This window comes from Nicotiana attenuata, unplaced genomic scaffold (assembly GCF_001879085.1).
Source record: "Nicotiana attenuata strain UT unplaced genomic scaffold, NIATTr2, whole genome shotgun sequence".
NCBI lineage: Eukaryota > Viridiplantae > Streptophyta > Magnoliopsida > Solanales > Solanaceae > Nicotiana > Nicotiana attenuata.
In genome coordinates this window covers 20,926-39,945 of record NW_017674414.1, presented here as the reverse complement: position 1 = coordinate 39,945, position 19,020 = coordinate 20,926, and the positions used below count along the sequence as shown (strand labels likewise).

General features: G+C 34.6%; 2 protein-coding genes across 4 annotated transcripts; one reads left to right on the top strand and one right to left on the bottom strand.

Moving 5' to 3' along the window:
• The first annotated feature begins 1,770 nt into the window (after positions 1-1,770).
• Positions 1,771-9,172, top strand: LOC109218621 (tetratricopeptide repeat protein 38). 3 transcript variants are annotated; one of them, XM_019382995.1, is made up of 14 exons: positions 1,771-1,947; positions 2,108-2,260; positions 2,371-2,469; positions 2,949-3,050; positions 3,212-3,355; positions 3,544-3,638; positions 3,712-3,841; positions 3,921-4,025; positions 4,331-4,437; positions 4,519-4,570; positions 4,870-4,959; positions 5,061-5,145; positions 5,278-5,342; positions 8,768-9,172. In XM_019382995.1, the coding sequence occupies exons 1-14, from the start codon at positions 1,858-1,860 to the stop codon at positions 8,852-8,854; spliced, it is 1,404 nt and encodes a 467-aa protein (XP_019238540.1). In that variant the 5' UTR covers positions 1,771-1,857; the 3' UTR covers positions 8,855-9,172. The 3 variants fall into 3 exon arrangements, with proteins under 3 accessions (XP_019238540.1, XP_019238542.1, XP_019238541.1); XM_019382997.1 differs by lacking the exons at positions 4,331-4,437; positions 4,519-4,570; XM_019382996.1 differs by lacking the exons at positions 4,331-4,437; positions 4,519-4,570 and having other exon boundaries at positions 3,921-4,035; positions 4,877-4,959.
• A 1,026-nt stretch (positions 9,173-10,198) lies between these two features.
• LOC109218622 (LEAF RUST 10 DISEASE-RESISTANCE LOCUS RECEPTOR-LIKE PROTEIN KINASE-like 1.5) lies at positions 10,199-12,733 on the bottom strand. The gene has a single exon (XM_019382998.1). The coding sequence runs from the start codon at positions 12,315-12,317 to the stop codon at positions 10,416-10,418; it is 1,902 nt and encodes a 633-aa protein (XP_019238543.1). The 5' UTR covers positions 12,318-12,733; the 3' UTR covers positions 10,199-10,415.
• Between the last annotated feature and the right edge of the window lie 6,287 nt (positions 12,734-19,020).

Sequence of the window (19,020 nt, the reverse complement as noted above, 5' to 3'; positions counted from 1 at the left end):
TTAGGACAAGATCATGTGAATATACCTTTTTATTTTTTATTCTTAGTAAGTTTAAATTTGATATATTATACGAAGTCAAAGATAAATGATGGTGACCAATATATTATACAACAACAACAACATATCTAGTATTATCCCACACCGTGGGGTTTGGAAAGGGCAGTGTGTACGCAGACCTTACCCCTACCTTGTGAGGATAGAGAAGCTGTTTCCAAGGTGACCAATATATTATAAAAATGTAAAAATTATAACTAAAACCAAAGGTAAATTTTTAAGTAAGAAAATTTGAATGAGAAACTGGATCAATTAAACACAATACAAGCAGACAAATAATTGAGCTTTAAAACTCAATAGTGATAATTTTACATATTTGTTATTTTGATATATAAAATTTATTATGATATATTTTTCTTACTATTAACGGGCATTGCGCGGGTACTAATATTATTATGCTTAAACAGTTAAATAGTAGTAGTATCCATTTTTGAACGCTCTCTTAACACAAAGCCTTGCCAACATTAACAATTGCTACTCTACCTTTTATTATCAAACTAGTTTGAATAAGATATATTTCATCATATGATAAATACTAGTAATAAATGTTTGGATCCAAAGAGTAAAGGCGGTATATGCAGCTGTCACTCAACAAACAAAAGATCAAAAGCTAGAGATATGCTATCCTAGTCAAGATAACCAGCATTTCGACAGCAAATATTTCCTCGGACCCATCTACACTTCCTACACTTATTTCGTCCCTTTCCCAACACCCACCTCCACGTTTACTATCTACTCTGGTCTAACTTACTAGTATATGTTTTATAAAGGCAGCACGGTGAGCTAAACTCTTGGTACGTGCGGAATTCAAAGAAGGGCCGGATTATATAGGTCTATTGTATATAACTTTATTCTGTATTTTTATAAGAGGTTATTTCCCCTGCTCGTACCCGTGACCTCCTAATTAAATAACAACAACTTCACCAACAACTGATGAGATATGAAATTTATATTAAAATTAATTTTTGAAATTTGTGAGCGAAAATTAGTTACATCAACTTTTGCGAGGATATAAATTAAATGAACAAAACTAAAATTAAAATTAAATTATTTTTAAACAATTATGTAACGATGAAGTTTAAACAAAAAAAAAGGAAGGACTTTTGAAGTTTATAGTCTAAAATAAATATAAATATTTATGTGATTGTAAATTAATTTATTAAGATAAAGTAGACACACTAATGATAAATTATTTTTAAATAAGAAAAGATGACATAAATTAAGGCAAAAGGAGTAATATTCTTTTGGAACCGGTTAAGAAGCTTTTATATTATTTGGTGTTTTTATTTTTATTTTATTTTAATATAATGATAATATCAGTTAAACTTAAAGAAAGAAATGAGATATATATAATCCCAACTTATTTAAAATTGAGGCATGACTATTGTTGTACATAGAGTAAATAGGAAAGTATATACTTCCTCCGTCTCATATTAATAATTATGATTACTAAAAATAGTTATCTCAAATTATTTATCATTTTAGAAATTTATGATAAAATTGATTTTTTTTTACCCTTAGTGATAATTGATCTTAAAAGTAGATATAATACATAAATAGAATAAATATTTAATAAAAAGAGATTATATCTTAAAATATAAATAAGGGTAGAATCTAATTAATATTTCCAGAAACTCGACACATAATCTAAGACGGAGGGAGTATTTTTCTTTTTTCTTTTTCTTCTTAAAAGTTTACTATATATATCTCTCCTTCTTGTAACTTTTCCCGAAGGCAAAGAACAATTACCCCATTTTCAAGAACCAGCTGCAGACCAAGTTTGAAAGGAAAAAAACCTAGAAAATGGAAGGATTCAAAGTAGATAAATGGGGTTATGAAGTAAAGACCAATTCTGATTCTTGCATCTCTTCCATTAATTCTTATTATCATCAGGTACATACCCTTTTCATATCTCCTTAATTTTTATCAGTTTCAGCAAAAAAGATTTGATTTTTATCAGCATCAGTATAAAAAGATTAGATTTTTTTGTTGATATTGAGTTAATGTCAGTGTAATTTCTTACTATATTTGAACTTTGATTTCTTGAGCTCAGGTACTTAGTTATGGAAGAGAGAGGTCAGTAATATTAGAAGCACCAAAACAAGACCCAACTTGTGTTTTGGCTAATATTTTAGCTGCTCATTATCTTAGCTCTGGTGATTCTTCACGTGCTATGCCTCTTCTTGAAGCTGCCAAGTCTTATCTTGTACAGTTTTATTAAATTTTGTTTTTGGCATATTTTGGTTATTTTCATTTTATCGTTTTGTATTTTAGGAGTTTGGTTTTACTTATGTCTTGTTAATGTTTGTTATTTAGGAACAATCTAGCTTGTATGAGAAAGTGGTTTTTGATGCAATCAATTGTTTGATTTCACCAAATAGAGATGATGATGTGGCTGTTGAACTACACTTTAAGGTTGGTTTTTTTTTCATTTTTTTCTTTTTTGCTGCTTGTTTGAAATGTTCTTCTTTATTCATAGATTTGATACTTTTAAGTTTTATTCATTTCTGCTTATATTTATTTATTGTGTCTTATCAGCTTTTGATTATCGATAGTTGTAATAGTTACAATTTGCTAGTATGTTCAATAAAACTGTGTGTGTCAAATTTTTCTATTCATGTAAGTCTAATTCAGTTTAATCTTGAAAATTTATGCTCTGTTGAATTGACATTAGGTCTTCATTGAATCTGAATATAACATGTCATATCTGATTGGGTTGGTCTGTGGCGCAATTAGCGAAAATATTACTTAAAACCATAAGGATGCAATAAGATGGACTAGTACAAAAAGCAGACAGGGATGAATAATAGGCGGTGTCATCATTTATGAGTTTGTGTTTATGATCTTTGGCAAAATCTCTTGATTGATAATGATAATTCATTACCTATTTGCAGCTGCTTAAGGATTTCCCAAGAGATCTGGTTTCTCTTAAAAGGGCTCAAGTGCTTTGTTTCTACATGGGTCGCCCTGATTTGTCTCTGAAACTTGTTGAGCAGGTTCATAATTGAATATCGCCTTGACGTCTTCCTTAATTTCCTAGGCAATATAAAAGAAATAAATAACTTGTGCGTGACATAATATCCAGAGATTTAATAGGAGTGACTATTGTAGTCATTTCCATATAAATGAATTCAGGTTTTTTGAATTTGGTCTACAGGTCCTATCAGTAAATAAACAAGAAAGTTACATTTATGGCATGCTCGCTTTTTCGCTATTAGAACTTGGTCGATACACAGATGCAGAAGAAGCTGCAAACAAAGGCTTTGAGATTGATAGTGAAGATGCCTGGACACATCATGCTGTGAGTTACTCTTTCCTTTCTACTTCTAGCGGATATCTGCTAGTGAAAACTGCTAATATTAGTTGGATTGGCTAAAGAAATCTTCTAAATACATGCAAATATGTTGGTGGCTGGAGGAAATTCATTTATTCATTCAGTGCTATTCTAGTATAATATTTTTTGCTTATCTCATGACAATCCCCTTGCAGCTCTGTCATGTTTATCAGTACAATTGTCGTTTTAAAGAAGCAGTACAATTTATGGAGAAGTGCTCAAGAACCTGGAGTTCTTTGTCATCTTTTATGTATGCACAGAATCCGATACTTGTTCAGCTTTATGTTGTAATTTTTAAAAGCTAACCACTAGGATATTTGCAGGTATACACACAATTGGTGGCACGTCGCACTTTGTTATTTGGAAGGTCATTCTCCCATGGAAAAAGTAAGAGACGTGTATGACCAGAACATCTGGAAAGAGTTGGAAAGAAGCGATGCCTCTCCAGCCGAAGTAAGTTAGTGGTTTGTAGTCAAACAACTTCTTTCAATAATACTTGATGAGAGTTAACAGTGTTCTTGGAAACATGCAGGTGTACTTGAATGCTGTTGGTTTGTTACTCCGGGTATATGTACGAGGTGGGATTAATGTCTTTGGGGATCGTTTGAAGATCCTAGCTGATTGTCTGACAAATAAAGTGAGTTCAGGTGCAAAAGCGTGTTAATTTCTCTTTTTAAGTTATACCATAATTGCATGTGTATGCACTTTAGTTGGAGTTATGTAGATCTTTCCTATATTAGAAGTGGAAAATCAGCTAAACAAGCTAGCACCTTAAACTAGTCAAAGACTTTATGAAGAAATGTAGGAGCAAATTTCCTATATTTATGCTTTTCTGCAATGACCGTTTGTGATTTAAGTTACGCATCACTACATGCTTTTGAACAATCCCTCCCTTATCCCCTTACCAAATATAAAATTAAGGAAGAAAAACTTCTATATTAGGCTTTCTGGTATCTTGAATGGCACCTGGATGTATTGGTGGTATGGGCCCTATCTTGTACAGGCAAAGTTTCTAAAGCGGAAGAGTTACTTGAGGGTTTGAAATCCAGGTCAGAACGAATTTAGCCATTCTTTTCATTCATAGACCAGGCTGTCCAACCACTTTGAAAGTTTGTTCTTTTCTCCTGTAGAATTTCCAAAATGACCAAGAAAAAACGACAACATATGCAGCGAGCAATACTGGTTTGTCCATTTCTTTTTCTTTTTTCTTTTTTGTATTTACCAACTTCTGTATAGTTTTTTGGAGAAAATATACTCATACCTTGCAGTTTCATTTCTCTTTCAATAGCATAGACTTTTCATTTTCAGAAGGTTTTTCCAATTGATTTTAGTACTGTTTTATGACTCGGCCTTTTAAAGTGACTCGGTCCATCACAAGTTTGAATTATTGATGCATCTATTAGTTGCTTGATTGATATATGATAGATAGAAACTGTTTCATTCACTTTAACTTTTTAATCTTTCCTTATATATTATTTTAGCTTGCAGAAGCTCTATTCGAATATGGCAAGGGTGAAAATGAACGGGCGTTAGAATTTCTTGACGAGACATTTGATGCTATTAACTACAAGGTAGTTTGGAGATGGCGGAGGGGGGGGGGGGGATTCTATGGTTTATTTAGTATTATCTCTAGTTATTTCATGTATGATAAGTAAATAATACTTTGTGACAGATTATTGGAGCATCAGACGAACAGCTTGATGTTTTCAATGAAGTTTGGATCACTATGTTGTTAAACAGTGGTCAAGCTACAAAAGGTATACCATTTCACCGAACCTCACCTTTTGTTTTGTTTTTTTTCCTTTTTTTTTTTTTGTATTAGTACCTTTTGATATACACTTAAAGTGTCGTAGTCACTTATGCTTAAGTTGCGATTTTGGAACTCACAGCTATTCAGGCGATAGAGAAGCAGCTAAAGAAGAGGGAAGGAACCCCGTTCTTATGGCGCCTCCTGGTATGTCTTAGCTCCCTGCTCCATAATTTTGGCTTCGTAGCTGAATAGATTGTTCAGGAACAACTGCACTTTTCACTGCCATCTCTTAGGTTTTGTCACTCCTAATCCAAGTAGTGTCAATTGCCTCACATAAAACCTTTAATTTTTTCTGACATGCCTTAACAAGACAAATTGATGATGAGGAATTACAGTTTAGTTTGACTTTAGTTTCTCCAAATTCTGCAGTAATTTTATGTAATAATATGAAGGTAAGTGGAATAATGTACCAACAAAGAGTGTTCTTTCATGTACATATGCAATTATATGTATCTACATACACATATTCCAGCTATAAAAATATCCCATGCGTCAACAATCCATAATTAATGTCCTGATAAGTTTCTAACGGTACAAAAGTTTGATGCGTCAATAACAGTGCGCATTCCAGTCATCATCATTTGCTCTTCTTTCTCTCCAGTACATTCACACAGCAATGCAAAGGAAGAGGTTAAGTAAAGAGATTATTTTCTGACTAATATTAGGAAAGAATTTAGACCAGTAAATAAAGTACCAGAGTGAATGTTCTCAAGTATGAAATATGTTTGGACCTAGATCTCAAGCTTGTAATGTCCATAGATTCAACTCTTGGCAAAGCGCTCAAATATTGGAGATGCCACCAGAATCCCAAACATAAAATATGAAATGACGCATCATAAAAATAATTCAAATTAAAATCACCCCTGCAAACAAATAGAAACAAGCTCATGTAACTTCAAAGTTAAGCAGAACCTGGGAGGAAAGACTACAAATTACATAGAATACGACAAGTAACCTGATTATTCGCAGCAGATGCGTCATAAGCAAATAGTTCAGAGTAGATCAAAGAAAAAAAAAAGCAATAAGGATGCACCATCTTACACCCTGCTTGCATCAATTCTAACTTTATCTAATACAAAGGCTAAATCTTTTCAACTATTTTTACCACTTTCTGGTCCAAACATGGGATGAGTACAAAGAATATCAAAATGGGTAGACAAAACTTGTTAAAAAAATATTATATGAGAATTCTTTAGCAGACAAAACATCAACAAATGATGTATTTCTTTTAAGCAATTCAATTGGGAGTGGTTTGAGCTCAAGTTCTATAGAAATAATTGAAGTGCGACGTAAAATAACATCAAGGTGTTGCTCAGAAGGTCATGTGGATCTTGAAAATATAATTAAACACACATTGATAATTCTTTAGGTGTTTCATTTTTCAAGATCCTCATGACCTTGTGAGCAGTCTGCCGATGTTATTCTACGTTGTACTTCATTATTTCCACTGAATTTGTGCTCAAATCACTTCCAATTCAAAGACTTAAAAGAAACACATTGTTTGTTAATGTTTTGTTTGTTAGAGAATTCCCCGATAATATTTTTTTACAAGTTTTGCCTTACCCATTTTAATATTCTTTGTACTCATTCTATGTCTGGACCTAAAAGTGATAAAGATAGTTGGTAAGATTTGCCTTTTGTGTTTGATAAAGATAGAATTGGTGAAAGAAGAGTGTATGATGGTGCATCCTTATTGTTTTTTTTCTTTGATTTAATCTAAACTATTTGCTTATGACGCATCTACTATAAATTATCAGGTTACTTGTCGTATTTTGTGTGATTTGAAATCTTTCATCCTAACTTTTGCTTGACTTCAAAGTTATCATTATCTTGTCTCTGTTTGTTTGCAGGGATGATTTTAATTTGAATCATTTTCAGGATGGTGTCATATTATTTGCTTTCATGTTTGGGCTTCTGGTGGCATCTCCAATATACGTGCCCCTTTGTCAAGAGGTGAATCCATGTACATTATAAGCTTGAGATCTAGGTCCAAATATATTCATACTTAAGAACATTCATTTTGACCCTTTATTTACTGGTCTAAATGCTTTCCTACTGTTTGTCAAGAAAACAATCTCTTTACTTTACCTCGTCCTTTGCATTGCTGTGTGAATATACCGGGGGAGAGAAAGTATGCGAATGATGAAGACTAGAATGCACACTGTTGTTGACATATTCTGTGTGGAATGTGTTTCAATTTTGAGGACTTTTTATTCAGAAGTTGCATCAAGGAATTAAAGCAAATCCATTTATGTATTTGTTGATTCAGTTTAGGAAAAGTGTAATTATTTTGGTTGTGTAAGAATGTTTAAAAATGAATGAAGTTGTGATTATACTTTGCTAGTATTTTGGACCTTTTGGTTCAAGTGAAACTAGTTATGAATGCGTACAGATGCCCAAGTAAACATTAAGCGATGTTCCTATGTTTTGTTATTGTTTACCATTTTCTCGTCTGATTTGGATGTATTTGGTCCTAGTTTAATTTGGTCAAAAAAATATGGCATTATAGGTTTAAGCATGTAGTTGTTCCTCTTGGTTATAAAATTCTTGTGACAAGACATTATCTGTGTAGACTCCGTTTTGCACGATAGTAATTTTAGTCTTGTAAAAATTATGGGGGTAAAATATGGATACCCGTATTATCCGTGAGTTTATACGTACAAAAGATGGGCGGCTTGAGTTCTTTCCTAACCCATATTTGATCCAACCCGCCCATTTGCCAGCACTAGTCATGATTAGTCTCATTGGTAAAACAGTTGAAGTCCTGCAGTGTATCTAGAGGTGTCAAAATTGGCCTAGAAAAATATGACCCTCCCAACCCCTCCAAGGTTGGCCGGTCATTGACCTGCCCATTTGTTGAACTTAGCCCATCTAAAGTTGGGCTGATTTACTGTGACAAAATATCTTTAAAATAATTTTTTTTACCACAACAAAAGAAAAAAAAACTTATTTGGTAATTAAACAATTCATAAGAAAATAAGACATAATAATTAAAGCTTGGTAAGAGTTGGACGGATTGGGCTATAACCCAAATTTTAGCTCATCTTGACCCACCTCATCGCAGGTCAAGTATTGACCCGCCCATTTATTGACTTATCCCATTTTGACCCACCCAAAATCAACTCAACCCTTCCATTTGACACCCTAGGTGTAATAAAAGGGATAGCCCGGTGCACTAAGCTCGTGCTATGCGCGGAGTTCGGGGAAGGGCCGGACCACAAAGGTTTATTTTTGCAGCTTTACCCTACATTTTTGCAAGAGGCTATTTCCACGGCTCGAATGAAAACAGCCGAAAGGTGTATCAAATGAAATTAAATGGGGATATAGCTGCAGTCTTAATTGCGAATGTGAGAGGTGCAACTTCCTTTGGAGGACTTCTTTTCAAATTCCACCTTGTGATGTCACAGGATCAGGCACAGACCTCTACCAGTATATTAGAGTCTAAAAATTAGACCTGAAGTCTTAGTACCTTACCACTATCAAGTCCCATGTACTATATAGATTGAGAACTATATTATCAGAGGCAGTAAATTGGATTATCTTGTATTATTGTTGCTTCTTTGGTGCAGGAAAAAAGTTATCCAATGTCAAGAAAGCAGGAAGCAATAGATGCAGGCAAAAAAGCTCAGGCATTGGAAGCGGCATACTTCGATTAGTCAATCCAGCAAAGGAAGATGACTATCCAAAAAAATACTCTTCTGCGGCTTAATATAAGTGATATTTCACTTCTTGTATTCCTCTTTTCTAGAATTTGAGTAGTGCTAAAATGTATATTTTCTGCCTGTTGTATTTTATGAATAAAGCAGCGTCCCCTGAGCCAATTTTATCGTTGGAGGCTGGAGACACTCGTGCAGGTTAAGATGTAAGCTCTGAAATCTAAACAAATGGACTGAAGTTTAAGTTTTGTGTATTGTATGTTTCACATCATCAATTGAGTTTAACTTACAACATTAATTTCATAACAAGTTTGATATTGTTACTTGAAAAACAAAACAATAACATGTTATTTCAGCTGAAATTATTACAATGTGATTTTTTTTTTTTTTTTACATTATCGGTGTATACAAGATTTAACATGGTAATGACATGGCACATGGTATAGTAGTTCTGTGCCATATTAGCCCATAATTTTGTACTCTTTAACTCACGAGGTGACCTTACATTACTTCTTGTTCCTTTTTGCCTGAATAATTTGCTTTTTTCTGGACCTGCTCATACTTGTAAACAGGAAAAGTCAAATCCATGTTTCCCAAATATTCAAAACTTAGATGGCTCCAATTTTTAGTTGAAAAGGACATGAAAATAGTGTCACTATTGCAATTTTGGTATGAAAAGAGCATCAAATACTATAGCAGAACCAATCACTAATGCTTGCATTAGGGTACGTTGTTTACATTATACCCTTTAGGGTGCGGTTCTTCTCCGAATCTTGCGCGAAAACGAGATGCTTGGTGCACTAGGCTATTCTTTTTGATAGTTTAATATAAGTATTTTCAAGTTAGCTTTCTTGCATGTCAAAGTGTGTCTGATAGACTAAGTTCCTTCTGTACATTTAAACCAAAACTAATGGATAAAAAAATTATATTTTTAGATATGAGAAGATCTCTATTGAGAAAAAGGGCTATCATTATTTTCTCAGAATTCTTGCATTATCTGATAATGCACAAATTTAGTGTCCAAAACAGTAGTCAAGATCACAAGATCTAGTTTGAGCTTTGGGAGTAATAACTTTCTCAATTATCATCAAGGTAAAGTCAAAAAGCAAAAAGTAAATTCACAAGGGGTTGTGTATGTAAGAAACAAACACTAAAGAAAGTGGGATCTATTCACATTCCATTTTACCACAATCAAACAAAACTTCACCTGACACCTTTTCAATCCCCCCCCCCCCCCCCTCACACACATGTGTAATTCACATTTACCCTTTTTTTTCTCAAGTAACTTGTGCACAACTGATTATTCAATGAGATAATTGGTACCTCTCATTAACACAAATATCATGCACAACTTGACTCTTCTATTATAGATATCGACTACCTCCCACCAGTACAATTATCGCACAGATTGCGACTATACTATCAAATATAGACTACGTGTATCAATACAAGTACCGAGTAGCTTTGTCTACCAAAACATAAAGACTTAGTCGATTAGACCTAACCCACTACGTGTATTAATACAAGTACCGATTAACTTTGTCTACCAAAACATGAAGACTTAGTCGATTAGACTTAGCCCATCAGGAACTACCATGTTACTAGAATTTGATGTCCTCAATATACCACCACCACCACTTCCAACTCCTCTTGCCCTTCCCCTTATCCGTCTCAACTCTGCCACCACATCCCTTGAATCAGGCCGATCATCCTTATCGGCCGCTACGCACCGGAATGCGAGCTCCGCCACCGCACCAACCCCTTCCATTGCTTCTCCATCCACCACCAAAACAGGGTCCACAACTTGCTGCAACAACCCCATTTGGATTCTTGAAACTACCATATCAGCCAATGCCATTTCCCTCTTCTCCCTCTTTTGGTCCACAGCTTTCATCCCTGTTATTAATTCCAACAACACAACCCCAAAACTATATATATCACTCTTTTCATTCAGTCTAAATGACTTGTGATAATCAGGATCCAAATAACCAGGAGTTCCTTGTGGACCTGTCCAAACTTCACCAGTAGAATCACCAGAAGCCACTGTTGCATCAGTACATACTAAGAGTCTTGAAAGCCCAAAATCACCAACTTTTACCCTCATATCTTTTTCAACAAAAATGTTGGTTGATGTAATATCTCTATGTACTATAGGTGGAACAACAGAGAAATGCAAGTACTCAATTGCCATTGCTATTTGCAGTGCAATATCAACTCTTAAACTCCAAGTTAAACAACCCTTTTTGTACAAATTCTTGTTTCCATGAAGATGGTCAGCAAGTGTACCATTTGGAACATAGTCATAAACCAAAAGTAACCCTCTTGGATCACTACAATAGCCATGAAGTTTGACTAAATTTGGGTGGTTAATTGATGACAAAATCAAGATTTCATTACAGAATGACTTTGTTGAAAAAGCTTTAGCCCCAGCTGGAGAATGCTTATGTAAATGCTTAACAGCAACAAGCCTACCATCTTCAAGATTCCCTAAAAACACAGAACCAAATCCACCATCCCCTAATTTCCTCTTAGGGTCAAAGTGATTTGTTGAGTTTTCAAGTTCTTCATAAGGGAAAACTGGTGGAAGTAAACTAGCAGACCTATGCCTTCTAAGGTAAATTATTGTAGGATCTTCTTCAGAACCTGAACCCTTTTTTCTTGAACGAAAAATAAAGGTTCCAATTGAGAGAACAACTAAAAAACACACAAGTAGAAAGAGCATTGATAACATAACTACATGATTAGCACTTTTTTGTCTAATCAAAGGAGGTGAGTACCTAACTAGAGATAAAGGAAAACATAAAAATGGTTTCTTGGGGTGTGAGGAGTTGAATCCACAAGCACCATTATTAGCTCTACAAGTTTTGCAGCTAGAAAAGTAAGAATCTTGATCCTCATCATATTCTACTTCAATACCCATTTTCAAGAAATCATCAAGAAACCCAAGAATATCACTTTGGCATCTTTCATCAGAGTCAAAATGGTGTCTTGAACCACATTCATGTAGTAGTGAAAGTGGGTTCTTGATTAGCTTACATTGCATTGGACAGTGGCTGCAATTTGGGAGATTTGGTGGTGGACAAGGTTTTAAAGCAGAGAGCCTAGAACAAGAAGAATCAGAGACTTTAAATGGAGAACCAGAAAGTGAAATGGATCTTGAAAAAGAACAATTCTTGAACTCAGATTCTTGTGGAGAAAGGAGAAGAGTTGAGGAATTAAGCTCAAAATGGAGCAAAGAGAAAGTGAAGTTATTGATTGAAATGAGAGCATGTGAAGGTGAACATTGGATTTGAAAAGAAGGGTGACCACAACCAGGAGATGAAGAAAAAGGAAAAGTAGGAAAAGAAGTAAAAGGTGGACATAAGATTTCAGCTTCAGTTGATGGTTTTGAGCAGATATGAGCTGCTGTTGTCTTATTGCTAACAAGAAAAAACAAGACAGACAAAAATGGTAAAAATTGCATTACGATGATGAACTACTACTAGGTACTGAAGTCATTCAAATGAAGAATAGCAAAGAAGAAGAAGAAAAGATTGAATCTTGGGGGGTAAAAGAAAGAGTCTTGAATTTATGATCTAGATTTGGGTTCAGATTCTTAAACTAGTAATATTATCAGAGTGCATAGGATGTTGGACTTTTTTTCGGTTAGTAGAGAAGTGGAGTGTATGGGGGTCTCGAGGAAGAAAGAAAGAAAAGAGGGTCACGTGAAGATAATTTAGAAAAAGACAAAAAAACAGAAAAAGAAATGATGAATTGTTTGGTCATTTAGCAAAAGGAGACCATAAAAAGAGAGATCTTGGAGGAAATTTTGTTTGCTATTTTTTTTGAGAAGAATCAAGAAATGGCATTGAATCGAGAGTTGTAATCGGAATCGGATAAATAGGATCCTATCGATTTCAAATAGAAATCTTGAATTTAACTTTTCGGAATAAAGATCTTGATAGGAAACAATTTATCTTTAATAGATTGCAAAGCTTAGGAGCAACAATAACAATGAAACTACGGGTGAAATTCAAAAATAGCCAGATATATTAGTGGTAATTGAAAAATGGTCATAGTTTTAAAAGTAATCGAAATTTAGCTATTTTTCATGTAAAGATAAATCTGAACGAAAACATTATTCAAAATCCGAAAAATATTCCAGCATAATATACTGGACTTCAAGCATAATATGCTGGAAGTTCATACACATGTGCTCCAATCTCCAGTATATTATGCTGGAACTTTTCGTGTATTGGAGTTCCAGCATAATATGTTGGAAGTTCATACATAGTTGCATCAATCTCCAGTATATTATGCTAGAATTTTCCGTGTTGCAGCAAAATAGTGACTATTTTTCAGTGACTTTGCAAATGCTGGCTATTTTTCAATTACCAGTCCAAAAATTGGTTAGCACGTGCTATTTTGACTGTATTTTCACAAGTGGAGTCAGAAAAAAATAATGTGTATACAAATCTTACATCTATCTTGTGAAAATAAAGTGATTGTTTTCGATAGACTCTCGGCTCAATAAAAGCATAATCACAATATTGTTGACAACAAGAAAAAGAAATGTTATTGATTTCTTACTTTATTACATAGAGGAATTCAATGTGAATCTGCTTTGGCATGGGAGAAGAGTCAGTAAAGAAAGGCTATATGAGTGAAAGAGGACAAGACCTCGTAAACGATGAAAGTCTTCCTCTTTCCCTCCACTCAGCTCAAATTTTCAGATTCAATTCTCACTGTCAAATTAATCTGCTCAAGGTTTCTTTTATTTTATACTAATTTCCTAAGGGCATTTGTTATATTTTAATAAATAAAATAAAATTAATATTGTAAATTTTATTATTAATTAATATTAAAAAAATAAACTTTTCAAACGTATAAAAATAACAAAAATATCAATTAAAATGAACCGAAGGTAGTATTCATTATTATCTAGTTTCCTCTTCAAAAGAATATCAAAATTCATAAAGAGATAAACAGAACCACCAATTTATCTTTTTAGATTGGAGAAAATGGCAAGTAGTTAATAATGATATTTGTCAATTAACCCCTTCATCTTTTACCTGTCAGGCGTTAAAAATTCTAAATTCAACTCTCAGTCAAATTTACCTCTCAAGAACTAAAATATGTAGACATTTGGACGATATTTTGTTGAAATAAAACAAATTTTCCGAATAAATGTCAATTGAAGAAAAAAACTAAAGATTAGTTAGTGAAAACTATTGCCATTTCAATAGAAATACTTTTCTTACATACTTCACCAACATTTTAAAATATTGAGCTTCAGTATTTACAAATATTAAACTTCAATTTTAATTTCTTATATTTGAGATGGACTTTAATATCTCTTTAATATTCACTTTAACACCTTTCATCCCTTACGCAAATAGCCGACCAGATTCAATGTTTACTTTTTCGTAGCCGGTATATATAGATTATACATAAATTATATATTATATATTTGCTATCTATTTTTAGTAAGAGATTAAGTGGGCGACTATTTGGATTAATTACTAAACAACACAACGGTAACGTTGAAAATATCTTAGCTTCCTTTTTTCACACTCATGTCTTAAGCACTATTAACGAAAATAGGTAATCAAATCCCTGTAAACAAGAAATGGTGAATTATTCTGTTTTACATTCAATCGCAAAAATCTTGATTTGGCTCTGTTCTCGAAATATTTTGCACATTTCTCCTTCAATATCCCCATTTTCACCATCAATTAACGAACACCAGCTCCTATTTCTTATACATATTTGTAGACATTCAGCTCCTTATTTCTTACGTATATGTTTCCAAATTAATTAAAAAGTTTATTAGAGACAGAGAGAACATTTCGAGCCTTAGAAACCATTTGTTATTCTTATTTTCCATGAAAATTATCATGGAAGGAGCTCGAATCATGTGTTGTGCATGTGACCACGGGTATGCGGTTCAATTGAGTTCCCTTCATCCAAAAATTATGCTGTTCAGATAGAGTCAAAATATATTTTTTAGTTATATATAAACTGTTCAATCTTCTTTATATAAGAGAAAATTCTATTGTAATGGTAAAAGAGTTAAAAAATATATATATAGTTTACAAATATCTTGAGGAATATATACTAAGCGGAATGTTAAAGGAATTTTATTAAACCTCAACTCAACTTTAAGTGATCACTTAGGTTAAGGACTCCACATAAAAGAATAAAACATTATAGGTACTTCTTAGCAAAAGATTTCAAATTTTCCTGAGTTGAGCCTATCTCACAGGACTTGTCTAGTACAGTTTGCATTCCCTGTATGGTTTGCAAGCTATTACACAGGGGGAGGTTTACCCAGTGTGTACAAAGTGCTCACCCGAAGGGCAGAGGCCGTGGTCTCAGAGATTGTAGCAGCTGCGAGTTTTCCCTCCTACCAAAAAAAAAAAAAAAAGAATTAACGGGATACTAGACAGAAAGCACAGCTAGTGGTGAATCCCTTTCAGTCAAGATGCAATCCAACATGGCTTTAAATATTGATGTATCTTTTGGAAAGTGAAGGTCCAATATGAAGGGCACTAAAGCATTACCATTAGCTGCTAATCATTTTTTCATCAACTTTCTCATACTAAATGTTTCTGTCCAAGAAATCACAAAGGCAATGGGCAATTGGACATTGATATTTTCACTAAAACTTGTAGTGGTTCAATTAGGTCATCATATTGCAAGACTTTTATTTGACTATTTGTATAGTAGTAGTGATTTTTGTGTACTGTTGCATTATGTTATCTTTCACATTTTTCCTTGAATGAAAGTGGTACACTAACCTCCTTAATTAGATATTCCCACCCTTAACACCCTGAATAAAACTTTCAAAATTGGCATTCTTGTTGGTGGTTGATTCAATTAAATGATCGTATTCTTCTATTTTTTTTTTTTTGTTATTATAGATTTTATATTTACCAAGGAAATATTTACATTATAACAGAACCCCACAAGTTGGACACGACCCCAACTTTACATCATCATGCATGCCTACTATCTTCTAGCCTCCCTTTTCCCCAATACACCTTTCGATTACTCATTTACTATGGGTAATAGTTCATAGTCTTGAGCTTTCCAGAGATTTTTTTGTTTCCATCTCCTCTGTAATGGACGTCTGGCACAATCAACCTGCATAGTGATGAAATGGAAATTACATGAGCCGTAAATATTTGTTAATAGAAGTAGAATAGGAATAGAATTTTTGTTATTACATTTTCCTAAATAGAATATGTATTTACACACGTGTGAGTTAAAGAATTAGTTAGGAAATGATGTGTATATAGGCGGTTAGTTGGACAATGTAACAGTGGTCCTTTTCGTTAATCTCAGAAAATACAGAGCAAAGCTCTTTCTTCCTCTTCTCTCTCATCTTTGTGCAACTGCAGTTCTTCATCTAACTCACATAAATCTTCATGGTATCAGAGCCAGGCCCATCCCAATTATTGTTACCGATGTTGGGCCCCCATTTATGTTGTCCACGCTCCAGAGGCCTGAGCGTGAGGGGGGGTGTTGAGTTGTCCCACATCGGTGGGAGTTGAGGTCCTTGGTCTCCTTATATGGCTTGGGCAATCGTCACCTCACAAGCTAGCTTTTGGGGTTGAGTTAGGCCCAATGTCCATTCTTAGGATCGCGATTGCGATTCGAATTTGAAGATCCTGTTGAATTCACAGTAATTGCAACCTCAGACCACAGCTTGAGAAATAAGAGTTGGAATGGCGACAAAAACAGATCTCAACCACAATCATCCCCTTTTCCTTCACTCATCGGACACCACCGGAGCTCCGATTATCTCGATTCAGTTGACTGGTTTTGAAAACTACTCCACCTGGAGTCGTGCGATGGAGATCCAGCTGTTAGGAAAGAACAAGCTAGGTTTAATCGACAGTACTCTGAAAAAGGGGGATTTTGATGCAGAACTAGGTCATCAATGGATAGGTGCAATGCAATTGTCCTAGGGTGGATCATGAGCTCAGTATCAAGAGAATTGATTACTGGCATATTGTATGCGAGGGATGCAAGAAAAGTGTGGGAAGATTTGAAAGAGCGATTCAATAAGGTAAACACATCGCGAGTTTATCAATTGCAAAAGGCCATAGCAACAATAAGTCAAGGAACAGATAGTGTTTCGATGTATTTTTCTAAACTCAAAAATCTGTGGGATGAATTTGATAGCATGGTTCCTCCTCCGTGTGGATGTGATAGATCGAAGAATTTCATTGAATTTATGGAAAAGCAGAAGGTGCTGAAGTTCCTAATGGGTCTAAATGATAGTTATGAAAAGGCTCGTAGTCAGATTCTTATGACTAACCCAACACTAAGCATCAATAAGGCATATGCAATGCTTATTGAAAGGGAGAGTCAAAGATCTGTCGCTAATACCTCTACTGTGGGTGAAGGAGTCGACTTAACTGCCCTGCTAGCTGGTAAAGGAGGAAATTATCAGAGTTATCAAAAGCAAAAGAGGAACTGGAATCTACAATGTGATTTTTGTCACATGAAAGGCCACACAAAAGAGGGATGCTACAAGATATTTGGTTATCATCAAGACTTCAAAAATAAGAAGAAAGGGAACACAAACACTGCATACAATGTCCAGGCTGAAAATTTTAATCCTAACCTTGCAGGTGTTAATGAAAGAGGAGGAGAGATACCAGAAGCAATCAAAGAAGGAAATTGACAAAGAGCACCACAACTTACATCGGATCAGTATGATCAGATTGTGAATCTACTCAACAAAGACACTCAAAAGGATATGATGGCAAACATGGCAGGTACAGCTCATTCCTTTATGGCTTAGATGTCAAAAGGGAGTTGGATAGTTGATACAGGAGCAATAAATCATATGGTAGCAGATATAGGGATGTTAACAAATATTAAGAATATTAATCCTACTAGAGACAAAAGAGTCCATTTACCTAATGAAGAGTGTACAATTGTGTCACATGTTGGGAATTGTAAGATCACAGAAACAGGGGAAATGCAAGATGTATTTGTCGACGCCCCCTTTTCCTCGCGAAATCGGGTTTACGATATTTGGGAAGACAACTCTATTCCCGTTTGGGAATTAGGTTTTTGGATTTGAAGAGTCGCCACCTAATGATTAAGTGCATTAGGACACTAAGGGTTTTGAATTAAAAAACCGGAGTTTGGATAAGGGCTAAAAATTATCTCGAGGGGAAGGTGTTAGGCACCCCTCAAGATCCACTAGTGTGGTTCCCGGCCATGTTATAATTATGACTTCACATAATCAAGTAAGAAATTAAGGGCTCAAATAGAAGGGGTTTGCATATAATATTGCAAATAAGTTGAAACTTTGAGGAAAGTGAAGGGGGCAGAAATTTATGAAAGATTTAAACAATTCTAAGGAAAGTAGATAAAAGCAAGTAAAGGGCAGGGGAATCCTAGGTTTATGATCAATATGGATCACGTCAATACAATACCCAGTAATCACTCCTCAGAAGAGGGGCTACATGAGATATTAGCGCATCGGTCATCATCTCCATATTCTACCCTCCCACCCCGTAAAGGTTAGTTTGAAAATGCGTGAGTTGGTCACGAGGCTTATTACGTGCTATTACCCGTCCCGTCCTATAAGTCCCGGAGGGTGTTTAGGACTACTAGTCCTATGAGGTGAGTACTAGGCTGAACCCCTATTTTTTAAAGGATAAAATTCTAAACGACAAGTAGAGAAACAGTTAGGACTTACACAGATGGGGTACACATAAATAATTATATGGCTCAAATATCCCTCCACAAGTAAGTCATGTAAATAGCACATTTCAAACAGCAATAAAGGTCTCAGATTCAGAACCTCAACATGAATTCTAGATGTGAAAAACAGTGGCAAACAGCAAGTCTTAATGAATTCCAGAAATATGACTGATTAGTTTGAAAATCCATTTTTTGGTTTTGAACAGGCGGTGCATAACTAATCGAGTTATGTTTTTGATTGATTTTAGCAAACGTTAGGCCTAAGGTTTGCCTAGGCATTTTATTGAGTACTTAGCCCAGATTAAAAAGGGTAGACATGCTGAAAATAGATCCGACAGTACACCTAAGAACAGGATATCTACATGTGAGTTATGCATGCGGAGACAGTATTGTTTCAAAAGAAGAAGTTATTTAGTGCTATTTCTGATGAAGCATGTAGTTAACATCATTAATATCTA